Genomic DNA, 18,653 nt, shown 5'->3' on the forward strand with positions numbered 1-18,653 from the left:
TGTATTTTTAGATGTAAATTGGCAGGAGTCCATTGGCAGATGTTAAATGAAAACCCTTTAATAGAAGTAAAATGAACACCCACACGATATATCTGTCATTAAGGGACCTCTGAACCTCCCATGCCGTCGTGAGAAAGAGTATTACTTCCGTCCTCTGTTGACGCGATAACATTTAGACCTTTCAAGATGTTCACGTCAAGGCTGCTTGTGTTGAATTGATCTAGAATTTTTCTTGGGGAATTTCTCTCTCTCGCCCTCTTGCCCTCTCGCGCCCCCCCCCCCCCCCCCCCGCTTTAGTCTAAATTAGTCTGGAACATGAATAAAAAAAATTACCACCAGAGACCTCGACCATCTCTGGCACTTTATCCAGTACAGTCTGGTGTTGAATGGTGGTCGAGACCGTCAGCTGTGGAGTGATGGCCTGGCCTTAACGCTCAGCTCTGCCACTTATTCGCCATGTGACCTTGGGCGAGGCACTTCACCCCCAGCCCCAGCTTCCTCGAGTGTGTGGCAGGGGTGATAGTAAACTACCTACTTCACAGAATGTCCTGGGGATTAAATGAAAAGCATTTAGTGTGGTTCTTCCTTGGCCTCAGTGTTGAAGAGATCTAGGACTTTCCGTTGTGTCCAAGTAAGAATATTAAAGATGCAGTCTGGGTAAGAAACACAGGAATCAGAGTTGCGGACTTAGATGTAGACTTCCCTCTGCCTTTTACTCAGCTCGTCTGTGACTTTTAGTAGTTAGTTACAGCCATCGTTATAAAAATTATGTTGACCGAGCTTTGGAGTTTTTTTCAAACTGATTTTAAAATTTAGACGACACTGATTTAATAATCAGCATTTCTTATCTCATTAACTTGTTCACTCTGTCTCATGCTTTGACTTGTTTGGTATTTCAGAACTGAAGCTGGAAAGGACCCTGACAGTGATCCAGTCCCATGGTTTCAGGGCTTTTCATGGTCCTCTTTAGGGTTTGGGGGGCCTTTTTAAGGGTCTTCCCATCCCAATTTCAACCTCTTGATTTATGCAGATAAAGATTCCAGATAAGGTTTCTCTTAGACAAAACAGACAAAAGCAAAAGCCAAAAAACTGCCGATGTAGTACATTTTGCAGGTGATGACGCTGAGGCGCGGAGAGGTTGGATGCACGTCTAAGTCAGACAGCCTGCAAAGTGGCAGAATAGAAACGAGAACTCAGCTTCCAGATCTTTCCTTGACATTTACACATATACACCAGAATGAAATGTACTTACTCCATGTGCAAAAGAGGGGAATGCGGTGGATAGTTCTAAACAAACAAACAAACAAACAAAAACAGTTGAAGGCCTAGAAACTGCCTGGCATGGGCTTCTACCATTAGCGAATGGGAGAGGTTGAAAATCAGAGACTAATCGTTTTAGTTATCCTTAAATGTGTACTGATTGTCTCACCATTTTGAATTGGAGCTACACGGAGAGATGGGGACGCATCTCAGAATTTCTTTCTCTTCATCTTCTGCTGGCACACACAAGCGTAGTTCTACCCTTCTTTGATCTCAAAGGAAGACTGGGAATATTTCCTTATCGATAAAAGAGTACAGCGAATAAAAGCTCAGATTTTAAGCGTTGAAAGGTTCTTACTAGTGATTTAAAAAACTGAGATCCTGAAAGCGCTTTCTGGATCATCAGAGAAATATTAAACCATGTTCTCCATGGTCTTTAGTGTTGTATATTTTATCACGTTTTAACTCTTTAAAAATTGAATATTATCTGAAGTAATTATTTTCACCCTAATACTGTGATAGAGTACCCCTTGTACTGCATTTGGATTTCTCAAGTAGACTTTTAAAGCAATTGTCTTGCATTTCAGTTTCCTGCCCTGATCCCTGCTTTTGGCTTCACGTGTACCTACATAAGGTGTCCTGATAATTTTCACACACTTAAATTGTCTAAATATTTTGGCTCATTCTAATATGGCAAACTGTTGGCACCATGGGGACTATCACTTGGTGTCCTGTTAATTACTTTTAAATATTACTCTGTGATTTACTTTTTAACTTTTGCCTTCATGCTCTCAAGATAGAACCTGATAGGTTGTGTTTGTTTGTTTTGTCCTTTCAGGAGGTGGTAAAAGTTTGTGTTACCAGCTCCCTGCCTGTGTTTCTCCTGGGGTCACCATTGTCATTTCTCCCCTGAGATCACTTATCGTTGATCAGGTCCAAAAGCTGACTTCCTTGGATGTAAGTTAAAACACTACCAATTATAACTAAAAAAATACCCATAAAAACATGAAAATAGTTATATGTCAGTACTCTGGGTAACACCTTTTTTATTAAGTAGTTCCTGGATTATAAGAATCAATCAGCAGTTATGCATGTGAGCGAGTCTTTGAAAATTCTAAGGAGATAACCTTCTGTAGTTGAGTCTAGAAAAATGTACTTTACCAAGAACGTTTAACCTGTGTTTTGCTGATGTGAATTTCTTGTACTAAATGTGAGGCTTTCTTTTATTCCTGCAAGATAAGCATACTGGCTGGTCCCTTAATACCTTAAAATGCATCACGTGAGCGCCCCACCCGCGTGACCCTCCTCCTCTTGGCTGTGGTTGAGGAAGTATATGAATGCATCCTCCCGAATCCCACATATTTTCGAGGTTATGAGCCGCCACCCCTCGAGACCACTGGTTTGATTTTTCTTCCCAAGAATGTCTTTGTGCCGTGCCAGTCACCACTGTGCAGCCATCCGTGATGCTTCCTGTGGCCCTTCCAGTGTCCTTGTGTGGGAAAATGCTGGAGATGCCTTTACCTATGCCAACAAGAGCCGTACATTGGGATGGGAATCTCCGGGGTACTGAGTTCATATTTACAGATAGGAAAAGTAACAGCAGTAAAGAAAATAGAAAAAAAAAAAAGAGAAGGAAGTAAACAATGGGAATATTTTGACTTATGCTAAGAAAAGTTTTCTTTTTAAATATGTGCCAATTATTTAATTATATTGAGACTGTCTCTCCTTTTGACAGGTTTGCTATGTGACTTGTGAAATATTTATGAAACTGAAGGATAAATATATGCTTAAGTCAGGTTAATGTATAAAATATAAATTGTTTACTACTTTTATACTTAGATTCCAGCTACTTATCTGACAGGTGATAAGACTGACTCGGAAGCTACAAGTATTTACCTGCAATTATCAAAAAAAGATCCAATCATAAAACTCCTGTATGTTACTCCTGAGAAGGTTTGTATTGATGTCATTATTTTAAAATATGATACTAGAGCTGTGTTAGGAAAACAATCTGGTTCTCCGCCCTGAGTAGGGAAACACCCAGTTTCCCTCCTGTGTCTTCCTCCTTTACCATCACATAGAGTATGTCACTCCTGGTGACCAAATGTGTAGAGGTTTTTCCTCACACCGAGCTCTCTGTGACCCCAGCAGGGTGTCCTGCAGTTTAACTCAATTCTGACGTGGTCTACACGGACAGTGTCAGATACCACAAGTTAAGGGATCGGCTCCACAAGATGGTTCCCACCCTTCTTCAGATGCCAATTGCAAGTAGACGGTCCCCAGGTTACCCACAGTTTCTGTCCAGTTTGGCTAACAAATCGGAGGTTCCCGTGACTCCCTCCTCAGGTTGGATTAATGTGCTAGAGTGGCCCACAGAACTCAGGGAAACACGTTTACCAGTTTGTTAAAGCATATGCTAAAGGCTGCAGATGAACAGTCCGATGAAAGGTCCACAGGGCGGGGACTGAGAAGGTCCTCAGCACAGGAGCTTCTGTCTCCAGGGAGTTGGGAATGTGTGACCCTCCCACGTTGGACGTGTTCACCAACCTGGAGGCTGGTCGAACCCTGCGCTATTGGGACTTCATGGCAGCCTCCTCATGTAGGCATGACCAGTTATTAACTCCATTTCCAGCCCCTCTCTCCTCTCTAGAGGATGGGGGTGCTACTAAAAATTCCAAGTTTCTGATCATGGCCTGGTCTTTCTGATGACCAGCTCCTACGCAGAAGCCATCTAGGAGCCCACCCAGAGTTGCCTCCAGAAAACAAAAAACGCTCCTAGTGCTCTTGTCACTTGAGAATTTAGAAGGGAGTGGCTCCTGGGTGGCTCAGTCGGTTGAGGATCTACTCTTGATTTTGGCTCGGGTCAAGATCTCATGGTTGGGTTCATGGGATCGAGCCCCAGTCGGGCTCTGCCTTGACATCTTGAAGCCTGCTTGGGATTCTCTCTTTCCCTCTCTCTCTGCCCCTCCCCCGCTTTCTTGCTCTCTCAAGTAAATGAACTTAAAAAAAAAAAAATGTTAGACACGTAACCAACTGAACCACCCAGGAACTTAAGACAAAAGACAAGTCGGATGCTTGTCAATACATGGATGCCAGATGTGGTCATGGCTACTGGGAGGTCACTGCTTCTAGGCCCTGTCACAGGTCCATATGTGCATGTGTGCATGTGTCCCCAGACAACGTGTATGCCTGCAATATACATCTGTAACCCTGTTACCAGTGTAAACGTGTGGTAAACCTCAGTGCTTGCTAAATGTAGTGAATATGCTAGAAGGTCTCATTTGCAAGTTTCCATTACTCCTGCTAATTCTCTTGGTACATTGAAGTTAAGTGCTCATTTATGTGGAGGTTGTTGTAATACAGCTTCAGTTGTAGTGGAGCTTGAAGACAGCAAAGCCTTTAAGGTGATGTGGTGTGTAATGTTTTCACATCTCTAATGCATATACTTCTGGTCTAGGTGTGTGCGAGTAATAGACTGATTTCCACTCTGGAGAACCTGTATGAGAGGAAGCTCTTGGCACGTTTCGTGATTGATGAAGCACACTGTGTCAGTCAGGTAAACACCGGCTTTTATATCTTGAAATATCAGTAAATACGTACTGCCAATGGTCTGTATATTTGCAGAATAGAGAAGGGAACAGTGAATTATTCTATCTCGCTGAAGAATAAGGTGGTTCTTAATACAGTGAGCAGCGTTTGCTGTTTATGTAAGAAAGATGCAAATAGTCTGAAAAGCAGTATTTTCTTTCCAACTAGTGGGGGCATGATTTTCGCCAAGATTATAAAAGAATGAATATGCTTCGCCAGAAGTTTCCCTCTGTTCCAGTGATGGCCCTTACTGCCACAGCTAACCCCAGGGTACAGAAGGACATCCTCACTCAGCTGAAGATTCTCCAGCCTCAGGTGTAAGTTGCTGGAAGTCACGAATTTAAAAACCCTGGGGCATTGGTTCCCACAGTGCTGCACATGAGAATCACGTACCGAGCTTTAAAATCCTGGTGCACAGATTGCACTCGATGTCAATTAGATCAGAATTTGGGGGGCTGGGAGCCTTTATGTTTTTAAAAATCCCCAAGTGATTCCAGCGCTCAGCACCATTTGGGAACCAAGGCCCTCGGGCTTTTCTTTACTTACTGAAATTAAAACTATCCTAAATACCTATTTTGGAAATAGGGACAAAGTATGTACTGTACCTGTTAATAATTTATGGGACCTGTTATCGTCCTGGTAGCGAATTATCTTTGATTTATCTAATTTCGGCTCCTACGTATTCTAGAGTATACATCAGGAAATAATCGGATGACCCTGCTTTGTCGTTTTCCTGAAGTCCCAGGATGTTGAAAACAGTCCAGAAACTGTGTATATGACAACGTTTATACTTTGTTTTCATCTCAACAGCAAAGTGCTTCTTTTGGCCACCAAATCCATAATCACTGGTAATGGGAACCACTGTAAACATTATCTCCACATATATAGGTTGTACTGGATCGTTTCTTACCTCTGTGTGAGTTTGTGGACAGGTGCATTCTCTGATAGGCTCATTCACTCAGCAACTATTTACTTAACAGCTGTTGTGTGCCAAGGTTAAAATATTTTTCCCTTCTAACTTACTGGTGGGTGCTTTGAGTTTGAGGAATGCATGAAGGAATGACTAGTATATTGGGGTGAATATTTAAAAGCACCTCGTTTGTTCCTTTGGAAATAAAGACAGTGAGCTGGCTCTGTCAACACTGCCATCAGTAAAAGCAGCATTTCTCAGCAGGTTATGAGAAGAACCGAAAGGCCATGTGGAGGGTGTGAGGGGTCAGGAGAGGAAGAGAGCTGTAAGGACCTTTGCAGATTAAACTGGCATTCTTGAGCACACAGATCTCAGAGTCCTCCAAATTTTGTGTGTGAAGTCACAAATTTGGAATGGAAGGTTTTCATTTAATCTCACTTGCGGGAAGGATGTTTGTGTAGAATTTGCGGGACGGGGAGATTTTGCTTCCGTAATTGATATGCATTACATTATTTTAGGTGTCATACTTCAGGTTCTAGTGAATAACTTACATGCTAGAGATTTGCTTCTTTAAGTACTACATTTATCTGTGAAAGCTTTTTTTTTTTTTTAATAGGCAAATGTTTTTAGCTTTTTTTCCATCAATTTATACCAGATACAGCCTACCATTCTCCTAGGCTAGTAATATTAATTGCTAAATCCATGTAACTAAAATTGTGTAAATTCAATTCACTTTTTGAGTAACTTTTTTTAAGTATAGAATTTGTCATTTTTGTTTGAATAAACATTGCACATATGTATTTAGAGACAGACACCTTTAATATCTTTTCCTAGTTTTGTGGGGAGATCAGCCTAGAAAAGCAATAGATTGTACATTTCCTGAGTCTAGCATGTGGTGCCCTGTGCATAATTGGCACTCAGTAAGAATGAATAAATGGAACATATGGAGGAATTTTGGTAAATGTGGGTAAAATATGAAAATTTGGGCAAGTCTGTTGATTCCTTAATATATTTGGTACTTCTATATTTGGGAGGGTTTAAATCTCTTAGTGGAAGTAAAAGATTTTTAACAAACACTTTCTGGTACATTTTTTCCTGATCTTTTTTGCCAGTAGGCCCCTTGTTTGGATTAAATTTACCCAACTGCTGCTACGTCACGGCCCTGCTGAAGGCAGGTGTCCCCAGAGGTGGGGTCATGGCCCCCATGCTCTTCTCCTACTGCTAGTCTGTGGTAATCTTCTTCCTCTTTGGGAAATACAAGGGTGGATAATAAAATAGACTTTATTCCTTTTCCTTAGGACCTTAAAATATAAACTGAGAAAGAGAAGAGAGACAGCCATGTATGGACAGTAGATACAACAATAATATTAGAATACAACAATAATAACAGCTAATAGTCACATATGTAGTCTATACAACGTGCCAGTTACTGTTCTTGACATTTTATGTGTATTGACTCATTTACCCACACAAAAGGCTTCTGAGGTAAGTTCTCCTGTTTTCCTCACTTTGTGGATGAGGAAACTGAGGCACATGGAAATTAAATAATTTAAACAAGGTCATATGCCTCACAACTGTGGGAGTGAAGAGACTTCAACCCAAACAATCTGGTTTTAGAGCCCTTGAAATACTTTCTAATAAATTGCAGAGTGAAGTAAGTGGTAATTAGAGATGTAAATTATGACTGCAGGAACTCAGGAAGGCAAGATTGATGATAACCCAGAATAACAACTCCTTGTTAATGAGGCGGGGGTCAGATAGGGTTTCATATAAAGGAGGAGGGCTTTGTAGGATGAGTAGTCTTTTTTGTAAGCAGCTGTAGTGAGATATAGTTTACATACCTTGAAATTCACCTATTTAAAGCAAGCAATTCTATGATTTTTTTTTAGTTTACACACAGGGTTGTGCATCCCGACCACTGTCTAATTTTAGAACATTTTTGTCTCCCTTGAAAGAAACTCCATACCCATCAGCAGTCAGTTCCCACTTTCTCCCATCTCCCCAGCCCTAGACAACCACTAATCTGCTTTGTGTATTTATAGGTTTTTGCCTCTGCTGGACATTTCACATACATAGAATTTTACAAAACATGGCCTCTTGTGACTGGCCTCTTTCACTTAAGTGTAATGTTTTCAAGGTCCATCCGTGCTGTAGCGTATATCAGTACTTCATTCTTTTTTATTGACAAAAAAACGTTCCAGCGTATGGGTACTCTACATCTTACGTATTCATTTATCACGTGGTGGATATTTGGGCTGTTTCCACGTCTTGGCTCTTAGGAAAACTGTTACGAGCGTCGGTGTCTGAGCTGTTGCGCGGACATGCGCTTCCATTTCTCTTGGACGTATATCAAGCAGGGAATCGTTGGGTCACATGGTAACTCTTTGTTTTACTTTTTGAAGAGCTGCCAGATCGTTTTCCAAAGCGGTTGCACCACATTACATTAACTTCAGTGTGTGTGTTGGGGGGGGGGGGGGTGCAGTTTCCCCCCACCCTCCCCTTCCCCATCCATGTCACCATGTGTCTTTTCAATGATACCCATCCTACTGGGTGTGAAGTGGTGACATTTTAACAGGTGGAGAGTGAGAATTCAGGGCTGAAGTTCCTGGCATCAGAGTCCAGATCAGATCCAAGGAGCGGTGAATAATCTGTAGGATAAGTGGAGCAACCCAGAGAAGGGCCAACCCTGGGAAGGAGGCTTGATCCCATATCGTGGGGGGGCCTTGGCGTTTTGTGATGCTGAAGCGTGTGGACTTTATCCTGTGGACAGCTCGACCTGGGAAGTGGTGACCTGAATCTGATGGTAGAACGATGACCCTGGCAGTGGAACAGAAGATGGAACAGAGGAACAAGAGATCAGAGGCAGGACGGCCCGTAGGATCCCCACCGTAGCGTTCTAGGAGAGAGGGGACGGTGGTGGAAACGGGAAGAGGACGGAGGGGACAGGGTCAAGGGAAAGCACAGTTGCATCCGTAAGACTGGCAACCAGTGGCGTAAGAAAGGTGAACAGTGGAAGTTTATGTTAGTTTCTGGTACCATTGACCACGGACATGCAGGAGAGGGGGTGGAGGGATGGGATGGGTGGTGAATGTGATTTCTAGATCTGTGGTGTGGGGGGTGTTCAAGGGGTAGTAGAGATGGCCACGTCCTCAGTCTTCATACTTTCTTTGGTCATAATGTGCTTCCTGAAAGAATTGGACAACTGTACCCCTTGTATATTTCTAACCAGACACCAAAAATGTTTCAACACGAGTTTTAAATAAAGAGAATGAGGTCTATTGTAAATAACATTTTTCAATAAAATTGTTACCTAGCCCTTTTAAATGCATCCAGTAGAATATAAATATAATAGCAATTTTATACCTACTTTCACTCACAAAACACATTGAAATGTTTAATTTTACACGTCTTTAAAATATCTTTAACAGATATTTTACATCTTTCCTCTTCCTCTTTGAATTCATATTTCTCTTCAGTTTTCCTCACAGATTTTTATCCTAAGGTGATATATTTTTCTGCATGAAATCTTGTTTATCATACCTATAAGAAAAATATGTATACAAATATATGTATATAAATGAAAAGTTGCTTTTAAATTTCCCATACTAAAATTTTCTTCCAGATTGAATTATTATAATGATTAGTTATATATAACTGATCAGAATAGACATTTTTTCAATTAGCTGATACATCTGTGGATGAATCGACTCCGTCCATATTTCTTGTTTTCGTAGATGTAAGCAGTGAGAACTGTTACTCACGTAAACTTGTAGATGGGAATGGAAAGCATTTTATTTTAGCAGCGACACGCAATTATTTGAGTTTTTTCTGACGTATATGCCAAAATTACATAATGATCTGTCATCAAAAATTATTTTTTATGATCTGTCAGCTGACAACTCAACTAGGTCCTTTAAATTTTGTGAGAAGCAAAGACCTGTAAACTCTCTGACTGGCAAAATAAGTCAGATCATTACTCACTTTACTTTTTCTGGGAAACATACTATAAAAAAGTTTTACCAAGATTTATCTAATGACCATTGCATGTTCTTGTTCCTCCTTCACTTAAATGAGTCTTGTATCCAGTATATTCGGAAGAGTTGGGGAAATCAAAACGCTGTTAGTTTCAGTAGGCCTTTTCTAATACACTTTGACGTGTGTTTTTATTGTATGATACACTTTTAAATAACAGCCTTGTCAGAACTTTGTGGCTGCCAGTTAGCTCTTGCAGATACCGGGACATGACCCTGGAACGTAATTGGCCAAGCCAGTGTTCATTGCCAAACCAATCACCTACACTAAAGTTATTTCCATTTATTTAAAGGGAAGAGTCTGTCTTTGTTTCTCAGTTCACATGAACTATTTAGTGCACATTCCCATGACAACTATCTCAGCTTCAAAAGCAACTAGAGCTTGAGCACAAATTGATTCCATTTCCCGACACATCACTTAAAATGACAGGAGTTTGATACCCTGGACCTAATCATAGTTACCATGTTAATGTCAGTTGATATCAGTACTCCCTCAGTGAAGATACAATGGAATCTCAAGCTTTTTTTAAAAAAAGTAAAATCTTTATTGAGATACAGTCAGGGTGCCTGGCTGGCTCAGTTGGTGGAGTATGTGACCCTCTGTCCTCCAGGTCATGAGTTTGAGCCCCACATTGAGCAGAGCCTACTTAGAAAATAAAAATAGATAATTGACACATCATAAAATTCACCCATTTAAAGGTTAGAATTTAGTAGGGTTTTGGGATTTTCACAGAGGTGTGCAACCACCCCCCATATCTAAGTGTAGAACATTTCTGTCACCCCAAAAAAGGAAGCTAGCACTCATCAGCAGTCACTTCCCATTCTTCCCATCTCGCGTGTCCATCATCTCCCCCCGAGTGGTGTTTTCAAGGCTCATCCGTGTTGCCACATATATCAGGACTTCGTTCCTTTTTATGGCTGAATGATCTGTTGCGTGGGCATTCCACATTCACTTACGTATTCTTTAGTTGATGGGAATGGTCTCTAACCGAATATTTGGAAATTCCAAACATCCCGTTTTCCCACAGGCCAATAAGACAAACTCGAGGAGACTGTTAACATTTTCATCAGAGCCCATGGTGCACCTGCTGCATTTAGTCAGTGGCCCATGTGCTGGACTCGGGCGGTCCTTTTGCAGCAGAGATTCTTGTTTTGGTTTTGAGTTTGAGGTCTGCAACTTTATTTCCTAATCTCATGTCACTTTATTATTTTTAGTAATTTGACTAAGTTAATTAGTTAAACATTTCTAAGTTTTTTTTCAATTACGTCACAGGTTTTTAAACTTTTTCAGATTACGTGCCAGTTTCTGATCACTGCTTTATTGAGAGGTAGTCCATGTATCATACAACTGTCCCATTTAAAGTGCACAATTGAGGGGCGCCTGGGTGGCGCAGTCGGTTAAGCGTCCGACTTCAGCCAGGTCATGATCTCGCGGTCCGGGAGTTCGAGCCCCGCGTCAGGCTCTGGGCTGATGGCTCAGAGCCTGGAGCCTGTTTCCGATTCTGTGTCTCCCTCTCTCTCTGCCCCTCCCCCGTTCATGCTCTGTCTCTCTCTGTCCCAAAAATAAAATAAATAAACGTTGAAAAAAAAAAAATTTTAAAGTGCACAATTGAGTGGTTTTTAGTATACTCAGAGTTGTGCAGCCATGACCACAATCAATTTTAGAACGTTTTCATCACCCTGCACAAAAACCCACGTCCATTAGTACTCCCCCGTCTCCCCCTCACAGCCCCCTCAGCCCGTGGCAACCACTAACCCACCTTCTGTTTATAGACTTGTCTATTTGGGGATATCTCATATAAATGGAATCATGTGATCTGTGGCCTTTTGCGAGTGGTTTCTTTTACTTAGCACCATGTTTTCAGAGTTTATTGTTGAGTAATATTGTTTTTTGTCTGGGTATGGCACATTTTCTTCATCTGTTGGTGAATACTGGTGGTGTTTCCATTTGGGGCTATTACAGATCGCTCTGTTCACATACAGGTTTTTGTGTGGCCCTGTTTTCATTTCTCTTGGGTCTGTACCCAGGAGTGGAACTGCCTAACCGTACGGTGTCCCTGATTTTCACCTTTTGAAGAACTGCCAGACTTTTCCAAACATCCCCACCGGCAGCCTGAGTGGGTTCTGATTCCACCTCTACCTGCTCTTGTCTCTTTTTTGACCCCGAGCTCCTTTTTTTTTTTTTTAAATACATAATCAGTGTTGTGCAGTTACAGGTTACAGTGTAGGTAACAAGACACTTCCTGACGGTAGTCACGATGTCAGCGTCATGCTGGTGGGGGGGCTCCTGCACCATTCCCAGCCTGCACCCAAAGTAACTCAAATGAGTTTTAACATTATCTACATCATTGGTACTCCCGGGCCGTTCTTTTTATGCCATCATTTTATCAGGACTGTGGTTTCCTTTGCTGTGGCAGTGATTATACATAATTGACTGAGAACGATCAAAACAGTCCATGGATGGGGCAGTCTTCTACCTCCTGCCTCCACCCCGCCCCCGCTGTGATCCACTACCCACCCGTTCTCGGGCCATTTCAAGCACAAGAAGGGAGGACTCCGTGCTCTGTGCACGTGAACAGCCTAAGAGGCAGGTTCAAAGTGCCGGTTAGCAGCAGCCTTGCAAGGCTCCCAGAGTGCTGCATCCTGTGACAGCAGCCAAGGTCGCTACGCTTTACTCCCAACGCAAATATGGAAAGCCCTCACAAGACATGAAGCCCTACCAAGGGTTTCTGGTACTTTGATTAAAGAAAATTTCACCTACACACCCGCACCACATTCAGTTTGCTCCGTGTGGTGTCCTGAGGTTTTTACCGCCAGACCAGTGCGCGGCCGTGAAGTTCAGGACAGGTGAAGAGCAGGGTCGGTTGGTTGGTCGGTTTTTACAAAGTGAGAGGACGGCCGCGTAAAGGGGGCAGGCGGGGCCGGGGTAACGCGCAGGGTGTCTCGGCCACAGGAGTGTCCTCAGATCAGACTTCTCGGGAGATAGTCCACGTGCAAATGGAGGACCCGCAAACTGGCTCGTTTGCGGTTGTTGTCTTTGCTGATGTACCTTTAGAAGATCTTTGTGAAGTTGGGGTACGCGTACCCCTGTTTCAGACCACTGGTTGAGAAAGAAGTTGGACGGCGGTTTAGAAGCGTGAGGAGAAGCCTGAGTCGGGGCGGGTAGGGCCGACGCTCAGTGCTGCTTAAAGAAGGCGATGCGGGGAGGGGGGAAGAGGCCCCCACTGCAGGAGCAAGCGGAGGAAGCAGAGAAGGAGACAGAGAAACTCGAGGGCTCAGCAGGGAGGGAGCAAGCCCGTGGACCTGAAACGGTCGGTGCCAGTGGAGGCTTTCAGGGACGATGCCGACGACACGGAGTGACAGAGGGGCCGGAGAGTGAGGTCTGAACGGAGACCAGCGCGCCCCCTGCAGGCAGCCCCACTGCTCCCTGGCCGTCTTACCTGCAGGGGGGTCCCGTGAGGAACGCGGCTGCCCCCCCCACATGGAAGTCATTCGTTCGTCCTAAAACCAAAAAAGTTGATCCTTTGGAGCCTGGGTTAGTGGGGGAGTCCCTGCAGGGCCCGGGACCCCGTAACAATCCCCTCACCTTTCTTTAGTTTTAAAAGTTTAGGGGCCCCTGGGTGGCTTGGTCGGTTGGGCGTCCGACTTCAGCTCAGGTCATGATCTCACGGTCCGTGAGTTCGAGCCCCACGTCGGGCTCTGTGCTGACAGCTCGGAGCCTGGAGCCTGTTTCGGATTCTGTGTCTCCCTCTCTCTCTGCTCCCCCCCCAGTTCATGCTCTGTCCCTCTCTGTCTCAAAAATAAATAAAAGTTAAAAAAATAAATAAATAAAAAATAAAAGCTTAGATACAGGGGGTGCCTGGGTGGCTCAGTCGGTTAAGCGTCCGACTTCAGCTCAGGTCATGATCTCACCATTTGTGGGTTTGAGCCCCGCGTCGGGCTCTGTGCTGACAGCTCAGAGCCTGGAGCTGCTTCGGATTCTGTATCTCCCTCTTTCTGCCCCTCCCCCACTCTCACTTTGTGTCACTCTGTCTCTCAAAAATAAAAAAATAGAACTTAAAAGCTTAGATAAAACAATCTTAGTAGCACGGTAATGGCAAAAGCCAGAATGGAGGTGACGAGAATTGAAATTGGATGTGTGGTCAGTTGGTTGGGGGCGTGAGTGTCTTCTGAGAAATTTGCCCCTGGCAGGCAAGGCAGAGGTGAGGTGCCACCCGCAGGGGAGCGCAGGGACAAGAGAAGCTTCTGCTATTGGGGGTATTGGTGGCCCTAGAACATATTCACAGACAAAGGGGAAGAATTGGCAGAAGGGCCTGAGCTATAAGAGCAGAGAGAATGGAGAAAAGCCCCCTGAGGAAGCAGGAGGGAGGAGGCAGGTGAGCCAGCAGAGAAAGGGGGCACGTGTGTGTCAGAATCAGCCATGCCCTTTGGGGCACAGGGCAGCGATCCGTGATCCGGAGGGCTTTGGCTCCCGCTGCTGCCCTGCAATCAGCTCTTTATGTCCGCCATCAAATTTTGGGAACATTGGCGGCCTAAAGTGTGTGTTTTCTCTGTGATCTTTCAGTTTTATCCACCTCTGCTTATAATTGACCTCGTCTTAGGGACCGGGCTCCTGACTCACCTGTCCTCTCTACGTGTTATCTTCCACAGCCCTCCTGATTCCTTGTCATCTCGTCCCACAGACATTTGTTCCCTATCACCGTTCCCTCCGCAAACACTTAACCTGACTTCCCCTTGAGCGTCGTGTAACGCAAGCTGCCAGGGACCATCATCCACTTCAGGTGGCTTGATCATTAGGTTCGCATTGTGGAAAATCAGTGTTTGATGTATAAAACTGAGTAAAACTATATTTTCTCTTAATAACAAAATTTTCTCTTTGGGGCTTCTAGGTTTAGCATGAGCTTTAACAGACATAATCTGAAATACTACGTGTTACCGAAAAAACCCAAAAAGGTGGCATTTGATTGCTTAGAGTGGATCAGAAAGCATCACCCACGTGAGTACATGTGACGAATTATGTCTAGAAGTAATAAGTAAATATTGTGGTATTGGTACCACGATAGAATGTGTGTGTGCATGTTAAACATCGCTTTTCCCATGACAGTAGCACTAACTAGCTATTTATAGAACAGCAAATCACAACTGCCTCACTGCTGGAAATTGTAAAATCCCATTTGGTTTGATAACAATAAACCCTAAGAAGAAGTATATGAGATGACCCCCCACATACACACACCCGTGCTATAGTTCGTGGTTTCGGCGTCTCTCCTTTGGCCCCTGTCGGTACGGATTCTAGCAGTCTCTGTGTTAGGGGCTTCTCCCGAGGGTCTGCCTCGGAGTTCTGTTACCTAAGATGAGAGATTGCGAAACTCGTGGTAGTTTTCCACGTAACCCCCCTGCTCCTTTCCCAGAGAGAATTGTTCTTGGTGACCACCTCTAGTTCGTGTTTTTAAAATTAGTGTATGTGTTTGTTTGAGCAAATCAGACCGTACAGAGAGGTGGACCAAGAAGTCGTCTGTGATTTCCCTTCCAGACCCCCTTGTCCCAGGTGGCGAATATAGATAGTCAGCACGTTTTTGTCTGCACCTTTGGCTCTGCCCGGGAGAGAGGGCTTTTTCTTTAACGCCTGTCATTTTGTGGTTTTCAAAACGACACGTGGAATACGTGCTCCTTGAAGAAACCAAGAAAGCAACAAAAAGAAAGAAGCAAAAGACAAGAGTCACCTCAAGACAAGTCGCCGGGACCATCTGGGGTTTACTTCCCTCCAGCAGTTGTTTGTGTGTGTTTCTTTCCATTAGCGTACTGTGTGTACACTTTCTCTATCCTTAACCCGCTCTGTACCTTGAACATCGTCAGGGTTCTTCAGAAAACTTAGAAACCACTTAATAATTACGGTATAGTTTTTTTCATGATGTCCTTTCTTAATTAATCCCCTAATGGTGGCCATTGAAGTTTTTCTAATTTTCAAAAGTAGAAACAAAACTTTTGGCAGAAGCCGTGGCACCCCTTTATTTCCTAGATGAGTTTCATAGAAGGAACGGGGTCAAAAGGCAGAAGCATTTCTAAGGCCGATGCACATTGCCTCACGCTTTCCACAATGTTCGTGGAAGGGTGCCTTCCCGCTGCATGGCCAGTGTGAAACAGAGCCCGGGCTTCCTCCAGGCCCACCTAAGGAGTCATCTGGGGGCAGAACGGAACGTCCCATCCTGTCTTCTCCAGTGCGTGTGAATTTGTCGCTTGAATCACTCTACGTCTGTGACCACCCTCTACTCTAGCGATACCCTGGAGGTCTGCTCGTGGTGTACATATTTCTACGAACACAATGGAAATTGTGTTGTTATTTACGATAAAAGCTCTGTTTTGGTTTCTCGGCAGATGACTCTGGGATCATCTACTGCCTCTCCAGGCGAGAATGCGACACAATGGCTGACACTTTACAGAAGGATGGTCTCGCTGCTCTTGCTTATCACGCCGGCCTCAGCGATTCTGCCAGGGATGAAGTACAGCACAAGTGGATTAATCAGGATGGTTGCCAGGTAACGTTTTCTATAATAAACAAATCAAGGAAATGATCTTTTATAGGACACGAGCAAACGTGCACACACAGGATGAAAATTGTTTTTACTTCAAAGACAGTAAACATCGGGGCGCCCGGGCGGCTCAGTCGGTCGGTTAAGCATCCAGCTCTTGATCTCAGCTCGGGTCATGATCTCATGGTTCGTGAGGTCGAGCCCCGCATCAGGCTCCTTGCTGACAGTGTGGAGCCTGTTTGGGATTCTCTGCCTGTCTCTCTCTCTGCCCCTCCCCCTGCTCATGCTCTCTTTCCCTCTCTCTTTCAAAATAAATAAACATAACTAAATAAAAAATAAATACCATAAACATCAAAAGAAGACTGAAATTTAAAAACATCTTTTTGAGACTTCCAAAGTTGCTTTTTCTTAAATAAAAAAAAATTTTTTTTTATTCAGCTCTAATTCGCCCTTTCAGAGTTTACAAGTCAGTGGTTTTTAGTATATTCACAAGGTTGTGCAACTACCACCACTGTCTAATTCCAGAGTATTTCATCATCCCCAAAATAAACTCCATACCCATTAGCAGCCACTCCCCATTCCACCAACCCCCTAGTCCCTGGCAACCACTAACCTAACCACTGCTAGTCTGTCTCTATAGGTTTTCCTGTTCTGGACATTTCACGTGAGTGAAATCATACAGTATGTGTTCTTTTGTGACTGATTTATTTAGCATAATGTTTTTAAGATTTATCCACATGCAGCATGTATCTGTATGTTATTTCTTTTGTGGCCAGGTAGCTTCCATGGTAGGGATATAGCCTAGTTCGTCATCCATCCATCAGTTGGTAGACATTTGGTTGCACCCACTTTTTGGCTATTGGCGCATAATGTAATGCTTCTGTGAACATCTGTGTACGTGTTTTTGTGTGAACACGTTTTCAGTTCTTTCAGGTGGGTACCTAGGAATGGAATTGCTTAGTCATACGGTAACTCTACGTTTAGCTTTTTGAGGAACTACCAAACTGTTTCCAAAGCAGCTACAGAATTTTACACTTTGAGCAGCAACGTGTGGGGTTCCAGTGTCTCTGCCTTCTTATTATTACCCATTATTGTCTTTTTTACTGTATCCGTCCTAGGGGATGTGAAGTGGCATCTCGTTGTGATTTTAATTTGCATTTCCATAATAACTAATGGTGTTGAGATTTCTGAGATGACCGATTTATCACCCAAGTGGATCAAGAGGAAGACAACTAAGAAGACTCTAGGCATCTCCTATAGCAGCAGGTGCCGGCCTTGGATATGTCTTTCTCAGTAACATCGATGACTTTGAGGAAAACAACTAAATAACTTTTTTAGCCTATGAAGTTTTCAGGTCACAAAAAGGGAAATTACCCTGAAGATTTAGAGGAAAAACACCTCTCAAAAGTATTTTCTAACGGAAAACAGAAGAAATCTTAGAGTATATTAGCCTAGTGTCCTTGGAAAGATGTCAGAAGACTTGACTTATATGAACCAGAAGCACTCTACCATAGGAAGATTACAGGCTGAGATGAAGGCACAAATAAAAATGAAATTTATCCAGATAAGAAAATGCACGAAAGGCAAAACAAATAGAATTATGTATCAGGACACAAATGGTTCAGATCAGTGCAGACATTTGCATCAACGAGGTAGCGAATAACTTGAAAATGTGAAGGAAAGAAAACAGATTAAAATTAGGGGAAAAAAGGAAAATGGTATTTGTTGGTGTCAGGGCATCCGCCTAAGAATAATCAGTGTGTCCAAGAAGGAAATCAGGATAGTTGGGATATAGATACAACAGGCAGATGTGTTCTAAATGAGTACATAAGAAATATTTAACAAATTTAAAAGCTTTATTTCCGTGTCACTGGGGGAAAAGGTAAATGTAGACATAGTTCACCGATTTGTTGGATTAATGAAGAGCTAAAAGAAATTACATTCACCAAGATAAAGAAATAAGACACTCTACAGAAACCAGACAGACCTGAGACTGTTTCACTAAATAACAGAAGCAGGACACGCGGTCTTCAGAATCAGAGAAGGGAAGCCTGGGACTGAAGAATTTCACGGCCAGCTCATTGTCATGTGTGTTGAACACAATGGAAGGGCACTTTCAGATTGTGAAGTCCAGAAAGTGGATCACTGCCTTATCGTCAGTGAAGTAATCACAGATGCCAGTCCTCCCTAACTTGTATATTTCAGCAAAATTCCAGTGGGTTTTTTTGTTGTTTTTTTTTTTTTATTTGATAAACTTTTTCTCAAGTTTGCCTGGAAGAATATCCCAGTTTAAATAACCGAAGGAATTTGGCAAGAAAAGGAAAACACATGAAC

At 43.2% G+C, this 18,653-nt stretch overlaps 1 protein-coding gene across 6 annotated transcripts in view; it reads left to right on the forward strand.

Annotated features, from left to right (window-relative positions):
- The window catches only part of BLM (BLM RecQ like helicase), a 90,369-nt gene that overhangs the window by 43,553 nt on the left and 28,163 nt on the right, over positions 1–18,653 (forward strand). For all 6 annotated transcript variants that reach the window (XM_045452273.1, XM_045452275.1, XM_045452277.1 and 3 more), the window contains 6 exons: positions 2,099–2,217; positions 3,100–3,213; positions 4,718–4,816; positions 5,017–5,165; positions 14,679–14,785; positions 16,165–16,325. In XM_045452273.1, the coding sequence (XP_045308229.1) occupies positions 2,099–2,217; positions 3,100–3,213; positions 4,718–4,816; positions 5,017–5,165; positions 14,679–14,785; positions 16,165–16,325 (749 nt within the window). The remainder of the gene's footprint in view (positions 1–2,098; positions 2,218–3,099; positions 3,214–4,717; positions 4,817–5,016; positions 5,166–14,678; positions 14,786–16,164; positions 16,326–18,653) is intronic.

The sequence above is a fragment of the Leopardus geoffroyi genome, chromosome B3 (genome assembly GCF_018350155.1).
Source record: "Leopardus geoffroyi isolate Oge1 chromosome B3, O.geoffroyi_Oge1_pat1.0, whole genome shotgun sequence".
Lineage (NCBI taxonomy): Eukaryota > Metazoa > Chordata > Mammalia > Carnivora > Felidae > Leopardus > Leopardus geoffroyi.